This window comes from Terrapene carolina, unplaced genomic scaffold (assembly GCF_002925995.2).
Source record: "Terrapene carolina triunguis isolate 2854851 unplaced genomic scaffold, T_m_triunguis-2.0 Scaffold67, whole genome shotgun sequence".
Classification (NCBI taxonomy): Eukaryota; Metazoa; Chordata; order Testudines; family Emydidae; genus Terrapene; species Terrapene triunguis.
The window spans coordinates 6,840,614-6,861,190 of record NW_020664418.1 but is presented as its reverse complement, the minus strand read 5'-3'; the positions used below and the strand labels follow the sequence as shown (position 1 = coordinate 6,861,190).

General features: G+C 46.7%; 1 protein-coding gene across 2 annotated transcripts in view; it reads right to left on the bottom strand.

Moving 5' to 3' along the window:
• NPTN (neuroplastin) overlaps window positions 1–20,300 on the bottom strand; it is a 110,696-nt gene extending 90,396 nt beyond the window's left edge. For both annotated transcript variants that reach the window (XM_024213796.2, XM_029910743.1), the window contains exon 1: window positions 20,094–20,300. In XM_024213796.2, coding sequence (XP_024069564.1) covers window positions 20,094–20,181 — 88 coding nt within the window. In that variant the 5' untranslated portion in view covers window positions 20,182–20,300. The remainder of the gene's footprint in view (window positions 1–20,093) is intronic.
• Between the last annotated feature and the right edge of the window lie 277 nt (window positions 20,301–20,577).

The window sequence follows — 20,577 nt, the reverse complement described above, 5'->3', positions numbered from 1 at the left end:
ACCAAGAGCTAGTCACCCAGATAGGAGAAAACTGTGTACCTCTGATGTCTCATTTGGGCTGCCACCATGAAGAAAACTTTTGTGAACATTCTGGAAGCTGTCGCCAACCCAAAGATAAGGACTCTGAACTGGAGATGTTCTTGGCCAACCACAAGCAGAAGGAATGCCCTGGGGAGGGATGAATGTCTAATATGAAAGTACGTGTCTATCATGTCAAGAGCCCTGAACCACATTGCCTCCTGTAGGGAGGGGATTATGGATGCTAACGTAGCCATCCTGAATTTCAACTTTCAAATAAAGATGTTGAGCTTGTCAAAGGTTCAGAATGGGTCTTCACCCTCCGTCTTTTTTGGAGACTAGGAAATATAGGGAATAGAACCCTCTCCCTTGATAGTGAGCTGAGACATGATCTATTGCATGGTGGGAGTCTGCCTCTTGTGGAAGAATCACCACATAAGAGTCATCCCAAGAGGAGGACCGGGAAGGGGGTTTGTGAGAGGGGAAGAGTATGAGACGGCCCCCAAAAGGTGATGGGAGAAGAGGAGGGTCGCAGACGGGTCTTAACCAAGATGCCAAAAGTAGCCCTTTGCAGGTGGCTGGGAATGGGTAGAGGTCATCGTTGTAGAGGGGACCAAGAAGCAAGGTCTCTGAACATTCTGACATTTCCACGGGGGCTCGGCTGCACACTGGTAGTAGAACACATGATATTCCTGGAGGAATTCTACTCCAAAAAATTAAAAACAATACAGACAAAAAAAAGATTCAGGAAATGTTTGACAAACAGATTCCTTACTAGGCATATTAATACAGAACTCTGAATAATAATTCATTTAAACCACAATACAAAACTGTATTTCCCACACCCATTAGAAGCCGTGCAAAGGTTTGGAGGAGTCAGGGATAATGGAGGAGCTGAAGGAGTGGGAAGTAAATTGCTGGGAAGGAGCCTGGGTGTGCACTTGGAGAGTTGTTGGGTATGGGTGGAAAAAATATGGAACAGGGCTTTTTTGGGGGGGCGGAGGGGGTTGTTAGGGAGCTTCCCTCATGCAGACCCTGGCTGACTCCTAGCCTGTCCCATTCAGTCAGGCACATGTGCCCTTACCCCCATGTGCTCTTGCACCCCCTGTCCACGTGTCCCTCCACGACCACTCGGACACCCACTCCCCCCATCCCGTGTCCCTGTACCCCCTCCACGTCCCCATGTGTCTCTGTGCCCCCACCCAACCACTCCCTTCCCCGTGGCCCTGTACCCCCTCCTCCTGTCCCAATCTGTCTCTGTGCCCCCACTCAGCCACCCTCTGTCCCTATGTAGCTCTGCATCCCCTCCCCCATCACCATGTGGCCATGCACCTCCCTCCCCCCTCTGGCCCTGTGCCTCCACTCCCATTCAGCCCTAGCCCCAGTCTGTCCTCCCCTACTAGCCCTTATGAGCCCATCTGACATGCCTCCCCCCCGCAGCAGCCCCACACTGTCTCTCCCCATAGTCCCTGTCTCCTGACGTGGCCTGACAGGCACTGCAAAGAAGGCAGGCTCTCTCTCTTCCCTAGCTGTTCTATCCCCACAGCGCCCTTTGGTGGGCAAAAGGCAGACCTGCAGCAACATTTCAGCAGAAGCTTTTATTCTGCAAAAAAAATTAAAAATATGTGCAGCTCATTAATTATGCACACACGCAGTAGCGCAAAATTCCCCCAGGAGTAACATGAGGTGGTGGTCTTGGTTTATAGGTTTGTCTCAGGTGTTTCCTCTTCAGGACTGGAGTGTAGATCTCAAAGGTGCGTACGGTCAAACTCGAGTCTTTTAATGAGTGTCGGGACTTGTCTGTTTGCTTGTTTAAGAAATTTGACTCGGCAAAAGGAAGGTCCTGAATAGTGTTCTGGACCTCCCTAAGGAAACCCAACGATTGTAACCAATAATCTCTCCTTGTGATTATACCAGCGACCAGTCCTCTGGATGTTGTATCTGCTGCGTCCACTGCAGACTGAAGATATGTTTTAACCACTGACTTGCCCTCCTCTTTGAAGGACTAATATTGAGCTCGCTCCTCAGGGAGGAGCTGGTCCTTAAAGTCTGTTAATCTGGAATAGTTGTTAAAGTCATATTTCACTAACAAGACCTGATATTTAGCAACACGGCTCCCTTAGTGGGGACAAAATAACTCCTCTCAGCTCTTTTAGGTGTGGGGAACCAGGATGCTGGAGTATGCCAGACCATTTAGCCAGTTCCATGAGGGCTGTATGGTGCTGTAGTCTGCAAAATATCCAGGAGCCAGTGTTGTGGGTCCTAAACATCCTCCAGTGGTATCTGGAGGTCACTGGGAATTCTTTGCCATAGCTCCTGGTACTGCCTATAGTCAACTGATAGAGATGAAGAGGAAGGAGCAACTTCACTGGGAGACAAGGACAAGACTTCTGTTGGTACCACAGGTACCTTTGGATCTGGGTCAATATCTTCCTCCTCATACACTGACAGATCTGGTGGGTGCCAAGAAGAAGTGTGGTAAGATGCGTGGGTGGATCCCGGGCATCTGTCATAGGGATATCACAGTCCCTAATAAGGAAAGAGGGCTAAACCATTTGTGGGGGACCCCATGGTATTGGGTACCAGCGGTCCCTGGGGAAGTCGTAACTGGAGAGATAGTGACCATAACTCCTTGGATTTCCTGTCAGGGCTCAGCTCTCTCCAAAGAGATACAGGAATAGCCAGCAGGTCTGATTTGTCCAAATGTGAAATCTATTCCCCTTGTAATGGCAGGGTCGTCGGCACTGGGGCTTCTCCTGCTTGATGGCTGGAGAGGAGACAGTTCCTGAGACTGTAGTATCATCCTCCAGTGTAGTAATGCAGGAGTCATCAACAGCTCTTTCTTCCTGAACATTTTACCCTCCAGCCTGGGGATTTTCCAGCACTGCTGGTCCCTTTGGGTCTGCACACAAAGGCTCACCCAGTCTCGACAGGCTCGGGGAGGGACTGCATCCTTGATAGAGTACTCTCCTTGTGACCATGAGAATGCTCCCTACTCTCATGGGAAACCTTGGAGATAGAATCCTTGGGCTTAGGTGGTGAAAAATCCACTCCTAAGCATGTTCTTTGAGGAGCGCTGCTCATCTGTTGGGGCCGATGTACCGGAGAGGGAGGGGAAAGGTCTCCCTGACCCAGACCAGAGAGTGGCCTCATAGCCTTCTCCATCAGGTGTTAAAGCTTTGTGCGCTCTTGGTGGAAATGAATGACCAGTTCAGCACTTTGCAGAGATATGCATCTCACCCAAGCAGTAGAGGCAGCATTGGTGATCGCTGCAGACACAGAAGTTGTGAAGGCAAGAGAGACAGTTCCTGGACTCCAGGACCCTGGCCATAGTCCCAGATCACAGGGAGGAAGTCCCCAGCAGGAGAAAACAAGATACGCTAACAATACTATAAAACTCTAAATACATTAATACAAGGCTTAGATGTATAAAAAGTATTTACAGATTTATAGATTCTATCAAAAAAGCCGGAGCAATCTGAAGACGCAGGATTCCAACTCAGGTCATGCAGCGGTAAGAAGGAACTGCAGAGGTGTTGGCCCACACTGCCGCTTATGACCTCGGTCGGGAGCATGAGGACACCTACTGGGCATGCTCAGGCCAACAGACACTGCTTTTTAGAATTTCTGGACTCAGGTACAAGGCACACATACGTACCCACATGTGGAATACACATAGGGACTAGCACTCTAAGAAGAACTATGACATTTAGTTATCTCGCTACGTAAACACACTTGTATCTCTGAAGATAAAGCAAGGGGTTAAGAAACATGAGGAAGGGGGTGAGAGAAGGTTGCACAGGGGAGAGAACATTTAGAGTGGAAACCGCAAGCACTCTCATATCAGTGTCCAAGGATCTCTGCTGAGGCTACTTCTCATGTTTGCTCCAGACAGCCTGAGTTTCTACACGTCCCTCGCCAGAAGAGAAGAGGTTTCACTCTGCATAATTCTGGGTCCAAGAGGAACTGAAGATATGTAATATATTGTACACGAGGCCTCATTTACAAAGGAGCAAACCGGCCATATATTATGTAGCACTCTGGTGTGGCAAATTAGAAACACTGCAGCAACTTTCTTTCAGCTAAAAAAGGGATTAAATATGAAAGTGAATCATCACAACAGTTATTTAGTTCAATATTAAATTCAAGTCTTCACATTGAGTTGAGCAAATGTGACAGTTCACACCTCAAAGTAGTTAAGTCAGACTGTCTGCTGATCCAAGAAGAGACCATTGCATTGCTTTACAGTCCATTCATGTTTCCAAGGTTATTTTCAAAACCACAAGGGGCCAGAAAGTTTTATAAATGAAAGGTTAGATTATGGAGCACAACACTGTGGCAAATTCCACACTTGCAGAATCACAGAGTACAGTGTACCCTGACTGCATCAGTGGTGCCATATTTATTCTTGTCAAATAGGCCCACTGGATACTATATAGAGGCTGTGAAAGACCAAAATGCAAGTAACAAAGTTTCATGGTAACAAGCCCATCTCAGACAGCAAACATCCTGGCTTGTAGGAAGAAGTGGGTACAGGAATGTCTAATAGAAAATATGTGGCAGTAGGTTAGGGAGTGAAGTTTTTACAACACCATAACATTCTCACAATTGTTCCATTCAGTACCCAATCCCTCACTGCAGGTTATAGAACAGTCAGCAGAAAGGGAGGTGGAACAAAGTTCAAATATTTCTAAAGAGCAAAGGAGAGAGGTGATAGCACCAGACTATAAAAAAAAAGGTGAAGGCAAGATGGAGTGCAATGAAAAGAGGGTTGTAAAGCCATGTCCAGAACAGAAAGAGACCCAACGTTTAAAAAAAAAAAATTAAAAAAACAGCAGCAGCTGGAAAAAGTCATCTAAGCATAAATAAAAACAAAAAGCATAAATATCAGAAGAGAAGTTTGATAAAAGCAATATTAAAGGAAGAGTAATTTAAAAGAAGAGAGTGTGAAAGCAGGAGAATCAAGCAAGAGAAATGGTTAGAAACTAAAGACTGCTGCCATCAAACCCCACAAAGATGTAATGTAAAAATCAAGATGTTAGATATTTAGCATGTGATCTTTTACAGGCATTTGTTCTTATAAGAAATATGAAGAACTTCTACAGACATTAACTGCAGTGCCTCAGTTGAAATTTCATCTGAAACATTTGGAGTCCTAATCTGGATGTCTGCAAAAGGTATTTTAATAGGGAAAATCCAAGGAAACCGACTCGTCCAGAGTAATTAAGGTGAGTGCTAGAAATTAGATACATGACCTTAATGTCACAGGTCGAATCCGAGACCTTAATGCAAATATGGGGGGGGGGGGGGGGGGAATGGAACTAGGTTCAGAATGACTTAAAGCATGATTAGCATCTGACTATTTGTACATTAAGCCCCCAAGATATGATTGCTAGTTTGTGACTTTAAGATAAATCTGTAATTAAAAATTCTTGCACCACAAGTCAAATGGTCCCATATTTACTTTTCTAGTTTTAATTTTGTTTACTAAAACAAGCAGAGCTCTGATTAGCCGTTGGCTTCAACAAAATTGAGACTTCCATTACAGGTGCATTGGTGGGAGTGAGCCATTAAGTAAAACAGCTCAGAGCATTAGTAATACTAATGGGATATGGAGCCTTTTTGGCTTCAGATGTTCAAACCTAGCCCAGTTTAGTGGCAACTGAAAATATTTGCCATCTGATGACTCTTCTTAGGCTTGCGCAAAATTAGCTGGTGGTCTCCTTGGGTATGTCTACACAGCCCACGGAAGCAAGCCTCCAAGCCCAGGTCAACCAACAAGGGAAGCAGGACTTGCACTGGTACTTTAAAAATAGCTGAATAGATAATGCTTTGAATTTGCAGCTCAAGCTCTGAAGCCTAAGGAGGGAAATGGGCTTCAGAGCACTGTCTACACAGCTATTTTTAGAGGGCTAGCATGAGCTCCACTACCTGAGCCTGTTGACCTGGGCATGGAGGCTCACTTCTGCAGGCTGTGTAGACATAGTCTTAAGTTCCAAGCAAACAGGTATCCACATTGAAACACTAACTCAAACTGAAATAATTGGCATGGTTAGTCTCCAAAGACAAGCATTCCATAGGCATCAAGAATGAACCATGCCGACCCTTAAGAGGTCCTTCCTAGTGGGAATTAAAGCACATTCGCAATTTGGCAGTGTGGTGCAGGGAACCGTATACTACTACTGCCTATGTTCTGTGGATATAAAACTATCCTTTCCAGTACTATCACTCCAACACCAGCACTAAGCTTTTCCACCAGCACTAAGCTTTAATAATAATAAAAGCTCTTTCTGACCATCTTTTTAAAAAAATGGAGCATGCACAATTGCACTACTTGTCCCTGGCACCACTTGTCTCTGGTCTCTTTAGACTGCCCCTGAGAAATACCTGTATTCTTTTCCCCAATACCAACCCAAAATAAGCCCAGGTCTGAACTGTGTTTGCTACCAAAACACTCGCCTATCAACTGATGTGTTACATTTGCTGCCAAGCTGCATAGTGTGTAAAAAAGTTACTGTATGTCACATTTTTTAAGTGTAAAAATGTAGCAACATTTTATCAAACCAATCCTTACCTCTATTTACTGTATCAGGTGCCATTAAAGGATATTGGGGAGAAGACTTTCAAAGGCACAAAGGGCAGCTGGGTACCTAACTCCCATTAACTTTTCATGAGACTTTCATGCCCAACCGCTCTGGGACTCTGAAAATATCCCAAGAAGTCTCTCTTTCCTGTCAAACTAGTAACTCCACCTAATACAGTTCATCACCCTTAGAACTGGAGAACTCACTAGCTAGCCAGCCTTGCAATTACAGCAAAGGAGATTACAAGAAACCCAGTACAGAATGCAATACCCCAATTTCCTGGATGCAAGCCCTGAACAAATCAACACGTCCATTCTGACCTTCTCATCCACTTTCTGCAGAGATTAAGACAGTTTAACCATCCAAGTAAACCCTCTCTATTGATGGATCCCAGATTCAAGAGTTTTCAAATACACACTGTTCTACAAACATAGCATAATCCATCATGCTAAGAATATTAAAGGTTTGCTTTTGTGATTCTGTCTTCGTGGTTTTGCCTTAATTGGTAACTATCTGGTTTACATTACAGCTGCAATTTCCATGTTCATTATTTCATTCCATTATAAGAAATTCAGATGGAAGAGTCTTACCAATACAAATTAGAGGAACTTTGTCAAAATATTTGGAGTCCCAAATTTACTCTGCTGTATCTAAATATCCTGTAATGTGCTGTTTACCCTTTGCTTCCTCTGCTTGATCTCAATGTCTCTTTCAAGCCCTCCTTGATCCCCATCAGAATGTTTTCCAAACCTCTCCATTTCACTAAAACTGCTCTGACACATCAACAATCTAAGACTTCATCCTAATTTGCCATTTCTTTGCTGCCTTAGACACTGCTTTCCTCCACACTCTCTATTCTTGGTTTCCAGAACTATGCTCTTACCTTGCTGACCATCTCCCTTAATAGCTGGCTCCTCACTCTTCCTCCTACCAGCTGGCATTCTCAGGGTTCTGCTCTTTGTCCTTTCTTTGTATTTCACCAGCGCCACCTTCATCTACCCCCATTATTTGAAATACAAGCTTGATACTGATGATTCCTAAGTTTACCTCTCTAACCTTGACATCTCCTCTCGGCCAAAATCTCACATCACTCTGCCTCAAACACTTGATGTTCAACTGCCTTCTAAACCATTTGTTTCCACCCTGTCCCTCCCCTCTGCTTTTTCCCCCCTTCTCTATTGACACCTCTATTCTTCCCATCTCCCAGACCATACTTTTAATGTAATCAGGCTTCCCTCCTCCGCCATATCCTGTTTCTTGCTAAATCCTGCTGATCCTGCTTCTATAATAGCACCAAAATCTGCTCTTTCCTCACTCACATCATTGCTAAAAAATACCTTTTGTTCACATTGTGGATATCTCTCCCCTCGATCACTTAAACTTCTCTAACCTCTGCCTTTCACCTCCTCTTCTTTCTGTCCTAAACACTGCAACTACAATGACCATCCCCTTCCTCTGATCAAATCAGCCCCTTTCTTGAATTTCCCATTGACTTCTCATCTTAATCCAATTTAAGATACTCATCTACAATGCCCTACATCAGGGGTGGGCAAACTAGGGCCCGCGGGCCACATCTGGCCCTCCAGACATTTTAATATGGCCCTTGAGTTCCTACCAGGCAGCAGGGTCCGGGGCTTGCCCCGCTCCGGTACTCCAGCCGGGGAGTGGGGTCGGGGGCTTGCCCCACTCCGTACGGCTCCCAGAAGCAGTGGCATGTCCCCCCTCCAGCTCCTACGTGTAGGGGCAGCCAAGGGGCTCCACATGCTGCCCCTGCAGCTCCCGTGGCCCATGGGAGCGGCCAGGGCAGCGCCTGCGGACAGGGCAGAGCACAGAGCCACCTGGCTACGCCTCCGTGTAGAAGCCGGAAGGGGGACATGCTGCTGCTTCCGGGAGCTGCTTCAGGTAAGCATTGCCTGGAACCTGCACCCCTGACCCCCTCCTGCACCCCAACCCCCTGCCCCAGCCCTGATCTCCCTCCAAACCCCTCGGTCCCAGCCTGAAGCACTCTCCTACACCCCCAGCCCTCACCGTCCCCGCATCCCAACCCCCAATTTTGTGAGCATTCATGGCCCGTCATACAATTTCCATACCCAGATGTGGCCCTCGGGCCAAAAAGTTTGCCCGCCCCGGCCCTACATATAGTCTTGGCCCTACCTGTCTGCCCCAATTCTGTGCCCCTCATCCCACATCTTGCACTCTTCCCAATATGTTTGCTTTACTCCATATTTAGTCTCCTTCTCCCCTCTCAACAGCACCTTCTGTCATGTTGTTCCCCCATAACTGAAACAGCCTCAAACTTCCCTTGCCTGCCAAGAGCCCTCTCCCCCCTTTCAAGCTCATCTCTTCAAGCACCCCCGCTGCTCGTCCGCAATGAACCCCACATTCTTCTTTTCCTAAATTCTATCCAATTTTTCTTGTGTTTGTTTTCTTTCTTAAAGAGTAAGCTCTTCAGGTCATGAAATATGTATTAATCAAGGTTAGTAAAACCATGTGTACAATACAGCACTATATAAATGTGCTTTTAAACATTGTATCTGGATATGAGACAACTTTACTTTAGTGAGGAAGAGGGTAATTTGCTTTTCCCATCCCATCAGATCCAGGATATATTTAAAAAGCAAACATCACATAGTATAGGTCCTACATCAAAAGATTAGTGTATGTGCTTTCTAAATCCAGGAGAGTGTACGTACATTGATTTGTTTATGATTACTAATCCTTGGACTGATTAAAATCAGCTTTTTTTTTTTTTAAGTTTATTTCCAACTTAAAAGTACAACTTTAAAGATGAGCTGAGTGTATTTTAACTAACTACCTAATTACCTAGGTGGTTTTTTAGTTATTTATACAACATGGAACTTTATAGCCAAATAAGATATGGCCCTGCCCTAGCTTCAGTTGAAACGTAAGTTAAAATGTGTGGTTGGGGAAGACATAGTTTGCAACAATAAGCAACTGGTTGCTTTGGACAGTATCACAAGCAATTTGAGGGTTCTTCAAGGGGCTTCTAGGCACAGGGACCACAAGGAATAAAGCCCAGAAAGTGAAAGGAGACAAAGTGGAGGTTAAATAAGACATGTAGTTTGGGTGTGACAAAAAAAAAAAAAAAAAAAAAAAAGATTGCCAATGAGACACCCAGGAATCAAGCTATGTGAGCTTTGAAAGACAAGACTTGAATTTGATATAGAAACCAAAAGGAAACCACAATGAATGAATCTGAAGAGGAGATGGACACCAATCTAGTGATGCAAAACTTATTATTTTTTTCCATGGACAGTAGGGGCATGAGGTATGGGGACAAGGCTACAATAGTAGAGATGGGATACAATCGTGGTTCAAGTAACAATTTTAGAGCAACGTCCAGTGGGATTTAAAGATAGGATTGGCATGGGTGAGAAGAAAAGAATCAAAAGTGTCTACGCTTGTGAACCAGAAAGGATGGTGGAAACCACTAGCCCTTGCTATGCAAGAAAAGGCATTCCAATTAACCACCACGGGTGGTAAGAAGGAACTGAAAGGGCATAGAGCTGGCGGCGCCTGATATACTGACGCATGAGCGTGGCACTCAAGGGAGCGCCACAGCTGGCGCTACAGATAACCTCTACCCCGATATAACGCGACCCGATATAACATGTATTCGGATATAACACGGTAAAGCAGTGCTCCGTGGGGGCGGGGCTGTGCACTTCAGCGGATCAAAGCAAGTTCGATATAACGCGGTTTCACCTATAACGCGGTAAGGTTTTTTGGCTTCCGAGGACAGCGTTATATCGGGGTAGAGGTGTACCACTATGTCAAAAATCTCTGATGACTGCGCACATGTGCGCGTGAACACCTAGAATGGAATTGACATGAGCAAGCACTTGAAGAAAGTTTATTTCCATCACTGCATCACATCATATAATGTGTATTTTGAATAATAAAGAGAAACACAGGATACAGCACAATTGGGAAGTTGTTTCCAAACACAATTTCTCAATAAATCTATTTACATCAATCCATGATGAAAATCCACAATTGTTGTGACACAGTGCACCTCCCATCTCATCCATAATTAAAAATCATGGCAATCACTCCCCAGCCCCCATTCACTGCATACAGTGACAGTTCCTCATTTACTGTTAACATTGTTATACAAACACATTCCGAAACATACTACTCTCCCTCTTCCATTGGCCCATGCAAGTCCATAATATGGGAGCGCAGACCATCCCTGATTTGTTGTCCAGGCAGATCCTACTCCAGGCAGTGACAGGTGAACTTTCTGGCTGAGTGTACCAGTTCAGCAATCCATTACTGTCAGAGGTGCATTCAGGGGCAAATGGCTCACCTTTGATTTCACAAAGCTTGTGAAGAACACAGCAAGCCACAGTAACGCAGACAGCACTGATTCCACTGGAATCCAAGCACTTCTGTAAACAGCACCCTGCCAAATACACATTCAACAACCATTCTACCTACTGAGAGTTTAATTAAACCTTCGTTTGCCAGGCCCCCTGAGATCAGGATATGACTTCATAAGCCAAGGCAAAAGGGGATAGGCAGGGTCCCTAGAATAAGGGTACATCTACACTACCCACCAGATCGGCGGGTAGTGATCGATCTATCAGGGATTGATTTATCGCGTCTAACGTAGACACGATAAAATCGATCCCCGATCACTCTGCCGTTGACTCCGGAACTCCACCGTGGCGAGAGGCGGAAACGGAGTCGACGGGGGAGCAGCAGCGGTCGACTCACCGCCGTCCTCACGGCCAGGTAAGTCGACCTAAGATACGCCGACTTCAGCTACACTATTCGCGTAGCTGAAGTTTCGTATCTTAGGTCGACCACCCCCACTAGTGTACACCTAGCCTAACAGTGGGACAGTAACTCCATTTATGACAATGTCATTTGGTGGAAACAGCATCCCAGCCTGACCATGGAGGTAGACTCCCAATCAGCGGAAAACCCTAGTATCATGAACTTTTCCAGTACAGCCCATGCTGGCATCCATAAATCAGCTTCTATGGTCCACAAGGGCCTGAATATCAATGGAGTAGTATCCTTCACAGTTTACATACTCACATGCTCCATCAGGAGGGCAAACTATGGGTACATAAGTTCCATAAACGTCCCCAGCATAGTTTGGAAACCGCATTCTCTCAAAACTAGCAGTTACTTCAGAGATATTGTTTATGCCCACCACCTTTGGTTAAATCACATGTTTCTGAGGCAACCACTTTACCTACAGCTGTCTTTCTAACACCAAAATGGATAGCAACAGACTTGTAGTAGTCTGGGGCAGACAGCTTCCTGATGGTTATAGCCCCCTGCTTCTGGACAGGCAAGGCAGCCTTCATGCATCTGTCGTGACGCTGGAGAGCTGTGGTAAGCTACTCACATGGCTCCAGAAATGTAGCTTTCTGCCTGAGAAAGCTCTGGACCACTTCAGGTCATACCAGGTTTGCATGACAATGTGATCCCAAAAGTTTGTGCTTGTGGACCTGCTCCAGAAGTGCTGGTGTACGTAGGGGGTATCAGCAGCTATACCAGGAGTCACGAGCAGCATCAGCCACATCAAGTTTGCCATGTCTGCATACTCCTCCTTCTCCAAAAGATGACTTCAGTAGGGTCATAAAACACCACCTAAATGTCCACCAGTGTCTCACAGATGCTCTGTCTATATCCTGACAACCAACACAAGTTCTTCAAATGGTGACTCTTCCATGTTGCTGAGTGTGTGCAGACCCAAAAGACAACATGGCAGAATATGTTGGCAGGCTGTGACAACTTCCTGCGAGGTGTGGGGTAGACAGTCAAGTTTTCCCACACTGCACCACAAACAAAGGGCTAAAGCAGCTACAGCTGAGGAGGGCACTAGGAAGCTCAGTATAGGCTGGTTTGACTCAGGCCTGTGTAATGCAGTGTCAACGCCCAAGCGTGGGTGAGAGACCTGGGTTCAGAAATTCTAAACCTAGGGTCAATATTTAGTGTGGACACTCAAGCTCAGGCTTGCAATCACTGAACTAGTGGGCTTGAGTCCCTCTGACCCTTAGCTGACATTGCGGAATAGACATCCACTCAGTCTTGCAAAACCTGACAAGTTTCTCCCAGGTATTCCCAGCATGAAAGTTTAAATTGCAAGAATGTCAATTTCTCTAAATGCTTCAAATTTGATAAATTTTTAGAATCTGCACACACAATCTTAAAAAACACTTTAATAATTTAAAATTCTATTGGAGCTTTATAGGAATAATAAATTATTATTCCCCATTTAAAGAGGACGTTTCACGGTAATTTTTTTTAAGTTCACCCTACAGAATAAATGACAATCTTTTGTCTAAGACAGAAAGCAGAGATTTTCTTGCCTGTGGCCATTCAAGACTCCATAGCATTTTTGGAGGAGCAAGTTGTTTCATCAAAATACTGTGGCAATGTCTTCTTCAATTTCAACTGCTATGCTACCTTTAACTTCCTGTCCTAAACTTTACAGTGTTTCACAGTGCACAGCAACACTGTAACCTTTTACTACAGGGATGAGTAGGTTTCAAATAGATAGTGTGATCCCTAGGTATAGTTCGTAAAACATTTTGGGATCCTTCAGCATGACAGGCATGAATACAATATTTATTGTATTTAAAAGTCACATTTCTAAGCAAGTTATCAAACTGAAAATACTTAAGTAGACCTACTCAAGTTGTACAGTGATTTGTTTTTGTTGCATTTTTAAGTCACTGATCTTTGATTTTATTAGTAGCAATGCACATTCTTTAAGAAACAAACCAGTTTCCTTCTGTGACATTAAGGCTATAGCTATAGCCGTGCCACTAAAAGTCATGCAGTGTAGCCACTGTTTGTCGGCTCTCCTGCCAACAAAAAACTTCCACCCCCAAAGAGTGGTGTTCGCATTGTCGGCAGGAGAGCACTCCTGCCGACAACGCACTATTCACACTGGCGCTTGTCGTGGCAAAACTTTTGTCTTTCGGGGGGGGGGGGGGGCGCTAACACCTCTGAAAGACAAAAGTTTTGTCATTCAATTGCCAGTGTAGACATAGGTAAGTTGAACTCTGCAGTAAGACTATCTACATTTCCTGCAACTGAGCACAACCTCAAGGCATCTCTCTAACCTATCAAATACTGGGACAACCTCATTTATTCCAATTGAAAAGTTGGGATGGGTGCGTACTAAGTAATAAATATTCTAATTAATGAGCTTAGTCCACTCCATCCAAACACCACATGACTGAACTAGGGTTCTAGTTCTGTGACTAAAAGGACTTGCTTTATGCTAATGCCTGATACTACCTGACTAGCTAGGCCAGGGGTCTCAAACTCAAATGACCATGAGGGTCACATGAGGACTAGTACATTGGGCCGCATTACTGACACCTCCCCCCCCTGCTGCCCTCGACCCCGCCCCCACTCCACCCCTTCCATGAGGCCCAGCCCCTGCCCCGCCTCTTCCCACCCCTTCCCTGCCCCCATTCCAACCCCTTCCCCGAAATCCCCACCCCAACTCTGCCCCCTCCCTGCCCCCAGGGGGTGCAGGAGGGGTGTGGGGTGTGGTGGGGGCTCAGGGCAGGGAGTTGGGGTGTGGGGTGAGGGGTACAGCAAGGGGTCAGGGTGCAGGGTACGGCAGGGGGCTCAGGGCAGGGGATTGGGGTGCAAGGGGGTGCAGGGTGCAGCAGGGGGTTCAGGGAAGTGGGTTGGGGTGCAAGAGGAGTGCAGGGTGCAGCAGGGGGCTCAGGGCAGGGGTCAGGGGGGTGCAGGGTATGGCAGGGGGTCGGGGTGCAGGAGGGGTGCGGCATGGGGCTCAGGGCAGTGGGTTGGGATGCAGGAGGGGTGCGGGGTGAGGCAGGGGGTCGGGGTGCAGGAGGGGTGCAGGGTATGGCAGGGGGCTCAGGGCAGGGGGTTCGGCTGCAGGAGGAGCTTGGGGGGCAGGATCTGGCCCGGCGCATACCGGGGGCAGGCTCCCTGCCTGCCTGTCTGCCCTGCCCCGGCAAGAGGCTGGAACGTGGGGAAGGGGGGGGTGGAAGGGCTGTGTGTGGCTGTTGCTTGAGGTACTGCCGCCAGCAGCTCCCATTGGCCGCGGTTCCCCGTTCCCGGCCAATGGGAGCTGCTGGGGGCGCTGCCTGAAGCAACAGCCACACACAGCCCCTCCGCCCTCCCTTCCCCATGTTCCAGCCTCTTCCCGGAGCTGCGCAGGGCAGGGCAGGATGCCCTGCTCCTGGTGCACGTCCGGCCGGAGCCGCTCTGGTAAACACTGGGGGAGGGCGGGGGGGCTGCGAGGGGCTCGCGGGCCGCAGAAAATCACCCCGCGGGCGGCGTATTTGAGACTCCTGAGCTAAGCCATTATGCCAGCAACAGAAATCATGATCAGTGGGCTAAACACTTTAGCCTGTCCTAACCCCAGCTTTATGTCAACATTCACTAATCTGAAGACTGGTACTCACTGTCACAAAGGGAACATTTATGCTGCAGATCTGCATGCAGTCTATATAGATTTATACCCAATCCCATCATTCTACATCCTGCCTGCCACTTCTATGAAACAACAGCTACAAGCACATGGCCCATTTAACTCAATGCTCCCCTCACTTCACATACATAAAATAGAAAACATAACAGAGAGACAGATAAACCCAATAGAGATGACACCTGGAAAGTAATCAGACCACAAAAGTCAGACAGCATTTCTCTGACAGAAGGAAGGTCAGACTTATCCACAGCACATTCCAACCAGCATTTTTACAGGGATCTGAGGATGTTAGGTGCCTATTCCCCATTGAATTAGACATCTAACCCCCTTAGACTCTCTTAAAAATCCTAGCTTCTAGCTTTGCACATTTTTGGTCTTCCAGGAAAGCCTACAGTTTTCATCCATTTTAAATGGGTTCTGAAAGGTTGGGGGGATTTCTAGCCACATTATAAGATTCAGCAGTGATGCCATCTCTTCTGTTTTCAGACTTCCAAACATGGCAATATAGGTTAAAGATTTCATATCTTCTCCAAGTGTCCATTCATTTATTTATTTGGCAGAGGTTCTCAAATAAGCGTGTTAAGGGATCTTCACTAGTTATTCTAAACCAACAATTCGTAGGAGGCAAGTCAACGGAACTGACCTATGTTGACAAGATAATAGTCGCATCCCTCTGCAAAGTAAATGCTATAAACAATAACCTTTGCAAGCCAGAAGAAAACATTCCAAACCAGGGACTTATAGTTAGGGCTACGATTTGTGTCACGGAGGTCATGGAATCTGTGACTTCCAGAGACCTCCGTGACTTGAGCTGCTGGGCAGAGGCAGGGGTGCCCTGCTGCTCCCAGATGGCAGAGCTCCTGGACACTTCCGGGGGCTGGCCCGCAAATCCCAGCCCCCCGCTGGCACCCCGTAGCATGGAGACACTGCAGACGGCGGGGGTTCCCTGGAGCATGGAGCCGCCATGGGCGGAGGAGGAACCCCAAAGCTCTGAGCCAACGCAAGCAGCAGGGTTGCACTGGAGCTCCAAGTCACTGCAGGTGGCAGGAGTGCCCCAAGCTTGGAGCCACCAGCGGTGGAGGGACCTTGCAGCTCCGAGCCCGGCCCCCCTGGTGGTGTAGGGAGCCTGAAGCTCCCCATTTTGTCATGCATATTTTTGGTAAAAGTCACGGACAGGTCACTGGCTTCTATGAATTTTTCTTTATTGCCCGTGACTTTTACTAAAAATATGCGTGACAAAATCTTAGCCTTACTTATAGTAAGTAATTGCCTTCCTTTTAGATCTATATTTCAAAAGGTGCATAGATCCGCAGTCCCATCTTTCTGCACTAAAATCTCTAAGCCCTACAGCATTTATACCTTCAACTATGTCTTAATATATACTAGCTAATTTTTACAGTGTTTTACAACTGCACTTGTATACTTCCTAGGTGCAGAACCCACCTAGATAGATAGATAGATAGATAGATAGATAGATAGATAGATAGATAGATAGATAGATAGATAACCAGTTCAACTGTTCACAAACTTTATTGGTTCATGTATCACATAAAACATCTTGGGTTTTTAGACGGTGAATCAAAAGCATCCATTATTAATTTATATTGGTCATGTTACTCAAATTATAGAAAACAATGAAATATGTCAAATGATGTTTTGATATATTTTGATATGCCGCTAAATTAAGTTCATGGCTTGATTTTTTAATTTGTCTAATTTAAATTTGAAATTCCTGCTTAATTCTAATCTGGATTATTGTTGAACATGAGCCAAAATTTACTTTGTTTACTTTTTACAAAGTTTAAAATCAAGAAAAAATATTAAACATTTTGAATAGCTCAGAGAAAAATTTAAAAGTGCCATTAATGAGAAGGGTGTGCTTGCTTCACAGAATATACAGTAGTTGCTATGTTAGGTGAGATACTAATAAGTTTGTCAGAGGTCCAGTTCTACACTGAGGTTTGTCCTATACTTGTTTTTAATGTCAATCAGGGGGGAAAATGCTTGCACAGATACCTAGTGCTGAAGGGCATCAAAAAATCCCCAAATTCTGTCAGGTATCAGACTAAAGTCCTCTCTTCTTCTTAACCACAAGTTACTGAGCAGCACTTCGTTAAATTCAAAATTGAGTGCCCCACCCTATGACAGTTTAATCATCTCTTCCTTTTCCTTGACAGGAAGCCATCTGGCCTGATTTCTATTGACAATGAATCCCCGATTCTTACCTGGGCACCAGGAAACTTCAGCTCCAATTCACCCTTGTTCCAAGGCTTCAGGTTCCCAGATCCCCTCTTCAGTTCCCTCTGAGCCAGGGAGCTCTGTCAGTCCCACTGCAGGCCCTGGCCTCAAGGGACAGTCTTTCCCATAGGTCTCCTCCTGCCCTGGTTATTGGACTGTACTCCTTCCCCCTTCATAAAAGCCCTCCTTCATGGAGCTGTGCTGTGATTCAAATATGCTTCCCCAGCTCACCAGTGTCCAAGCTCCAGCCCTAGATCATAGAGGCTCCTGTGAACTTTGGACTCTCATACTGGGCCCCTCTCCCTTCTCCTTAGAGCTGGGCTATGATTCAGACAGGCTCCCCCAGCACACCAATAAGAACATAAGAACGGCCATACTGGGTCAGACCAATGGTCCATCTAGCCCACTATCCTGTCATCTGACAGTGGCCGGTGCCAGATGCTTCAGAGGGAATGAACAGAAGAGGGCAATTATCAAGTGATGTATTCCCTGTTGTCCAGTCGCAGCATCTGGCAGTCAGAGGCTTAGGAACACCCAGAGCCTGGCTAACCGCCACTGATGGACCTATCCTCCACAAACTTATCTACTTCTTTTTTTAACCTAGTTATACTTTTGACCTTCACAACATCCCCTGGCAACGAGTTCCACAGATTGACTATGGGTTGTTTGGAGAAGTACTTCCTGTTTGTTTTAAAACTGCTCCCTGTCAATTTCATTAGGTGACCCCCAGTTCTTGTGTTACATGAAGAAGTAAATAACACTTCCTTATTCACTTTCTCCGTGCCATTCATGACTGTATAGAACTCTATCATATCCCCCCTTGGTTGTCTCTTTTCCAAGCTGAACAGTCCCTGTCTTTTTAATCTCTTCTCTTATGGAAGCTGTTCCATACCCCCCCCATCAGATGTTTTGCCCTTCTCTGTACCTTTTCCAATTCTAACATACATTTTTTTAAGATGGGGCGACCAGAACTGCACACTGTATTCAAGGTGTGGGTGTACTATGGCTTTATAATACGGCACTATAATATTTTTTGTCTTATTATCTATCCCTTTCCTAATGGCTTCCAACATTCCGTTAGCTTTTTTGACTGCTGCTGCACATTGAGCGGAGGTTTTCAGAGAACTATCTATAATGACTCAAAGATCTCTTTCTAATTCAGCTAATTCAGACCCCATCATTTTGTATGTATAGTTGGGATTATGTTTTCCAACATGCATTACTTTGCACTATCTCCCTTCTGCTTCTGGTTCCCATCCCAAGGAGCCTCCCTCCTGACTCAATGCTCCCCTGCAATTCTCCTCTCCAGGCTCTCCTCCTGAGCCTCAACTACCCACTGGATGTTACGTTAAGGAAGTATCTACCTGATTAACAGATGGTGCCAGTCCATTGCTCTCTTCAACACCTGTTTCCTTAAAGAATCAGGTCACGGAACAGGGGTTGGCTAGCCCCAGGTTCCACCTCTTTAAAGGGGACAGAACACCCTGTTACAGGGTTCCAGTTGCAACAAATTCACATACCACAATTAGGGAACCCCTGCACTAGCTTTAGGATCACATCTCATCATGTCACATAGGCCCATCAACAGCTATTAGCCAGGATGGGCAGGAATGGTGTCCCTAGCCTCTGTTTGCCAGAAGCTGGGAATGAGCGACAGGGGATGGATCACTTGATGATTACCTGTTCTGTTCATTCCCTCTGGGGGACCTGGAACTGGCCACTGTCGGAAGACAGGATACTGGGCTAGATGGACCTTTGGTCTGACCCATAGGGCCATTCTTATGTTCTTATTCATTTTTGTAAGCTCTGCATGACCTTCCTTGAAATGTTAATGTTTCACTCATTTAACCCAGCCTCTTGGCCCTGCTTTACACTGCCACTATCATGCACTCACAACAGGGAGATGTTTGCTATGCTAGATTTAGCACACACTACCCTATGAAAAAACGAACAGTTTTTTCTTTATGGTCCTATCAGAGGATCTCTCTTTGGTTGCTAAGAAACTACAATTTTATTCATTATAAATCATTTAAAGCAGCTCAGCAGATGCAGATTTAGTAGGCGGACAGAGACATTCCATTTTACCAGGAGCACCTCACATGCTGCATAGGATATTAAATGCCTCAGAAGCTCCTTGAGATACAAAAATTCAGAAAGCAGCTGTGATTTAAAGCTATGGTTCTTGACATTGCAGACTGTATTTATCTGAAGACACTGGCCTTTCCATTGACTGTTTAAATAATATTTCCACTGCATGAACAGGTTATGCTATTAAGAACAGGTTCAAAAGGGCCATCAGAGATTTTAAGTGGAGTAATTGATCTAAGGCATCATGTTTTCACATAGCTATTAACACAAGTATACTTTTTAAATTATATAGTTATCTCTTGGCAGAGAGTATTTAAAGTGGTAACTGCTGAACTCAGCCTCCTCCCCCCCCCCGCCCTGCCCCGCTCCCCAGCCTCCCCCTCCCCCGCTCCCCAACCCCCCTCCTCCTCTCCCCAGTCCCCCCATACCGTGCTCCGCGCCCCAGCCCTCCCTCCCCCGTGCCCTCCTCCTCCCTCCTCTTCCTCATTCCCCTCCTCTCCCCAGTCCCCCCTCCTCCCCCGTGCCCTACCCTGCTCCCCCGACCCCCCTCCGCCTCCTCTGCTCCCCCTCCTCCTTCTCCTCCTCCCTCCTGCCCTGCTCCCCCTCCTCCTGCCCTGCTTCCCAGCCGGCCCGCCCCTCCTCCTCCCTCCTGCCCTGCTCCGCTCCGCTCCCCAGCCCCCCTACCCTGCTCCCCTCCCACTCACCGTTCTGCGCTGCGGCGGGACCCGAGATGAGGCTGGCGGCGGCCAGCAACAGGCAGAGCGCGAGGGGGAGCGACCCGGAACCCGACATCCTCCTCTCAGGCCGGACACAGCGCGACACGGCCCGGGGCGGGAGGGGAGGCGACAACGAGAAGCGAAAAGGGATCGACTCCGTCCTTCTGCCTTCGACCTCTTACCGCAGCGCTAAGCCTCGCGAGATTTCGGAACGGGAGGGAGCGAAGCTCCACCCACAGAGCTGCCTGCTCACGTGACGGGGTCTGGGAGACAGTGACTTGTGTCACGTGACAGCACGGGCACCTAACCTGCTCGGCCACCCTGCTGCAGCCCCTTACTGCCACCTCCCTCCCTGCTGCAGCCTTTACTGCCACATCCCCTCCTACAGCTCAGAGCCCCCCATCCTTCCTACAGCCCCTTAATGCCTCCTCTCCTCCCCAGCTCAGCCCCCTCTCCCTGCTGCAGCCCTTAC